The sequence below is a fragment of the Morone saxatilis genome, unplaced genomic scaffold (assembly GCF_004916995.1).
Source record: "Morone saxatilis isolate NCDOM2014 unplaced genomic scaffold, NCSU_SB_2.0 Contig8, whole genome shotgun sequence".
In the NCBI taxonomy this organism is placed as follows: domain Eukaryota; kingdom Metazoa; phylum Chordata; class Actinopteri; family Moronidae; genus Morone; species Morone saxatilis.
The window spans coordinates 25,736,671-25,740,111 of NW_023340257.1; the positions used below are offsets into that span (position 1 = coordinate 25,736,671).

At 38.7% G+C, this 3,441-nt stretch overlaps 1 protein-coding gene across 1 annotated transcript in view; it reads left to right on the plus strand.

Moving 5' to 3' along the window:
* Positions 1 to 368: 368 nt before the first annotated feature.
* Positions 369 to 3,441, plus strand: part of pak1 (p21 protein (Cdc42/Rac)-activated kinase 1) — a gene marked incomplete at its 5' end in the record, with an annotated part of 22,703 nt that continues 19,630 nt past the window's right edge. The window contains 1 exon segment of the mRNA XM_035680704.1: positions 369 to 588. Within this exon segment, the coding sequence (XP_035536597.1) occupies positions 396 to 588 (193 nt within the window).

Below are 3,441 nucleotides of genomic sequence, written 5' to 3' on the forward strand. Positions count from 1 at the left end.
AAACAGCCTAACCAAAAAAAAAAAAAAGAAACAGTGATGGACAGCCAATGACTGCCAATATGTTCATCCAGTTGCCAAACATTAATAAATATTAATAAATAAGACACTGCAAGCTTATTTGTACTTTTCAACACCAAGGTAATTTAAAGTGCTTTACATAAGACATAAAAGGCATTAAAACTAGATATAATAGAAAGACAATATAAAGAGACATTATTAATATCATTAAAAAGAGTCAAATATAAAAGAAGATCAAAATAACAATAGCCAGATTAAACAGAACTGTGAGTTCTGAATGCTCACCTGTGATTGGTTGTTTTTCCTGCCACTCACCCTGCCTCCTCTGTGATTGGTGTGTCTTTGTGCAGGAGCGGCCGGCTGCAGCCTAGCTGAAGATGTCTGATAATGGGGAGGTCGAGGACAAGCCCCCAGCTCCACCCATGAGGAACATCAGCACCATGATTGGCTCCAGCAACAAAGACCCCGCCCCCCTCAACCACGGCTCCAAGCCCCTCCCACCAAACCCGGAGGACAAGAAGAAGAAAGACCGCTCGATCCGATTCATCCTGACCGGAGGAGGCGATAAAAGTGAGTACTGAGATAAAAAGCCTGGTTACTGGAAACACCCACCTGTCACTTAATTATGCATAACTTGAATGAATTGTATGTGAATTAAAAAAAAAAAATCATCCTCTGATTGTGAATTTAGATATAGAGACCAAGTTAGGCATTTTAATATGGGACCTTATGGAGATTGACTTCTGGAGCCAGTCTCAGGTGGCCATTAAGAGAACTGCAGTTTTTGGCACTTCTACATGCTAGCTCAGCGTATTTGGTCTCTAAGTGTTGCAAGTCTCGTTACTAGCATGCTAGCATGCTACCATCAACAAGTTCTTTTTTAACAAATCACACCCTGAGGCCATGGTGAGTCATTTGAGCCAGTCTCTATAAAATCCAGGGTACTGTTCATCATATTTTCAGCATTTTGGTTTAGTTCCAGGACTCCTTATATCAAAACTCGCCTAATTTTAAAATTAAATTCTTAATTGTTTCCATAATTGCCTCCATGAGCTGTGTGTCACAGTCGCTGCTGCAGCTCCAGTGTTGATAAGGACAGTAACTGACTTCCCGTTGTTTCCAGAATACCTGCATGCATCTTTCCCTTTCTCAGTTTGAAGACCTCTGCTCAAATGATACTGTATCTTTTATCTTTGTGGTGGCAGCAACTTGTAGCCTTCTGAGCGAGAAATTTTTTTCTGAGTTGCACAGAAGCTTAAACGATTATTAAAGTATTTCTGATTCTGATTCTGATTCTGAAATTTTGAATCAGTTGTTGTCCAAAAGTCAAACAAAAGGGAAAAAAACTGACGTTTTAGCAGCAGAAATATGATCCTAAGTCAAATAAACCACTTTAGATATTCAAATGCATAATTTTTTATCATCACATTACAAAATGGCTCCAATTAGAGCCTTTAATTTGTTTTACACAGTGCTAGAATTCATCATTTCTTCAGGCTTTTATCAAAATCAAATAAGCTGTTGACAAATAGTCCAAGATATCATGTTTATGTTATCAGACACAGCTCGATCAATAGTCAGCAAACACATTCAAACCCCCCAGTGTGTCTGTGTATTAGAGCGCTGTAGTTCAGTTTACATCAGTCTGGCCTTATTGTGTCAACGCTGCTATCAGACGCTCTGCAGGACAGTTCAGCTCACTGTACCTTCTCTGAGAGCTTTGAAGGTTTAGCGAGGTGCAGAAATAATTTGTGCTGGTAAGAAAAGAGTTAGTATGGATGTGTTTGTCGTTAACATGTTGAAGTACAGCTGAGTCTAAGGCCAACTGAGGCTGAGTACAGAGGAGTTTGAGGCCGGGATGTCCTAAACTGTCCACCATACAGAGGCTACCTGTGCCACTATAAAGTCCAAGTTAAGCAGGTCGGTAATGAGGAAGAGCGTTCTGCTCAATAGAACTTTTCCTGGATGAAATGAGGTAAAACATAAAAATTCGAATTATAGGTTAAAGTGTGAAAGTTTCACCCAGCCTCACAGGTTCCTGGTGTATGCAGTGTGTTAGTGATGTTTTATAATGGCCTTATTGGTGGCAGACAAACTCCCCATTATGTCTAATAATAATAATAATAATAATAAAGTAGCAGAATGTGGTTTCTCACAAAGAGGTTTAATTTAGCAAGTGATTGTCAGGGGACGGTTTTATTTCTCTGAAGCATCTGAACATTTATAGGAGAACAAAATGATGAATAAATAATAAAAAAAAAATTCTAATTAGTTGAGTTAGTCCACAATCTCTTCACGTACCCTCTGGCAACTGCAGAAGAACTCTGGTACACATAATGTCACTGAGACTTCAAGACAATATAACAAACATGTATCACTGAATTAATTGGGGAAACATGAAATGTACGATTATGTATGCTTAACAAAGACGGCTACAGGAAACAAAGTGTACTAGAATTCAGATTCAATGATCAGTTATTATCTATTGTTTACTGATCCAGTAGGAAAGGCCAGAACATTTAGTGAAGCGTGCAGTGTTTGCAACAGTAGACATTATATAAAAGAATATAATCATGTTTACAGTGTTATACATTGAGACAGATGAGTGTGGCCTTATTGTGTCAGTACTGAGAGCAGATGCACTCACTCATAACCTCCTCGTAACCAGCAAATTATTTCCGTTGCATCATCTATACAGTGTCTCTGTACAGCCGCTGGTGTACTGCACCTACACTGAAACTGGAACCTGTTCTTTATACTGGATCGGTATCGAATCTGATACTGATTTTAGTAATTAGATTGATGAGACCAATCCACATTAAACACTGAAGCTGTGCAGCTCATTACCTGCGGCTTTTCATCTAACTGTTCGCTGCAGATGCTCCTTCCATCACTCCCTGATATATTTCAAAATTATGTTAAAAAAGTCTTGTTGTAAAAGAGTCTAGTTTTGGTGGCTCACCTGGTACTGATGGTACAGGCTGATGTCAATGAGATTAAATTACTAACTGTAATGCTGGATTATAGAAATGCTGATTTCGGGAGAGACGGACTCAGCCACTAACAATGAAAGCTACTTTATAAAACTCACTCACCAAAATAAAAGTGTTGGAGTGGTAATTAAACAATGCACTCTCAGAGACAGAGGAACCAGTGCTCCAACAGTTTTACATGCCTCACATCACATAGCTGGCCTACTTTAGACAATACATACATGCATGTACTCACACACTGTTAATCTTTGTGCTAAAATAAGCTAACTGGCTGCTGCCTGTAACCTTATGGACAGATATGAGAGTGGCAGCAATCAGAAAGCAAATAAACATATTTACTTTAAGAATATTATTTGTGTACTAGTGTACTGTGTTTTATACTTCATGGGGTTACTTATTGCTATATTTGTTCTATGTGATGCATGCTTTC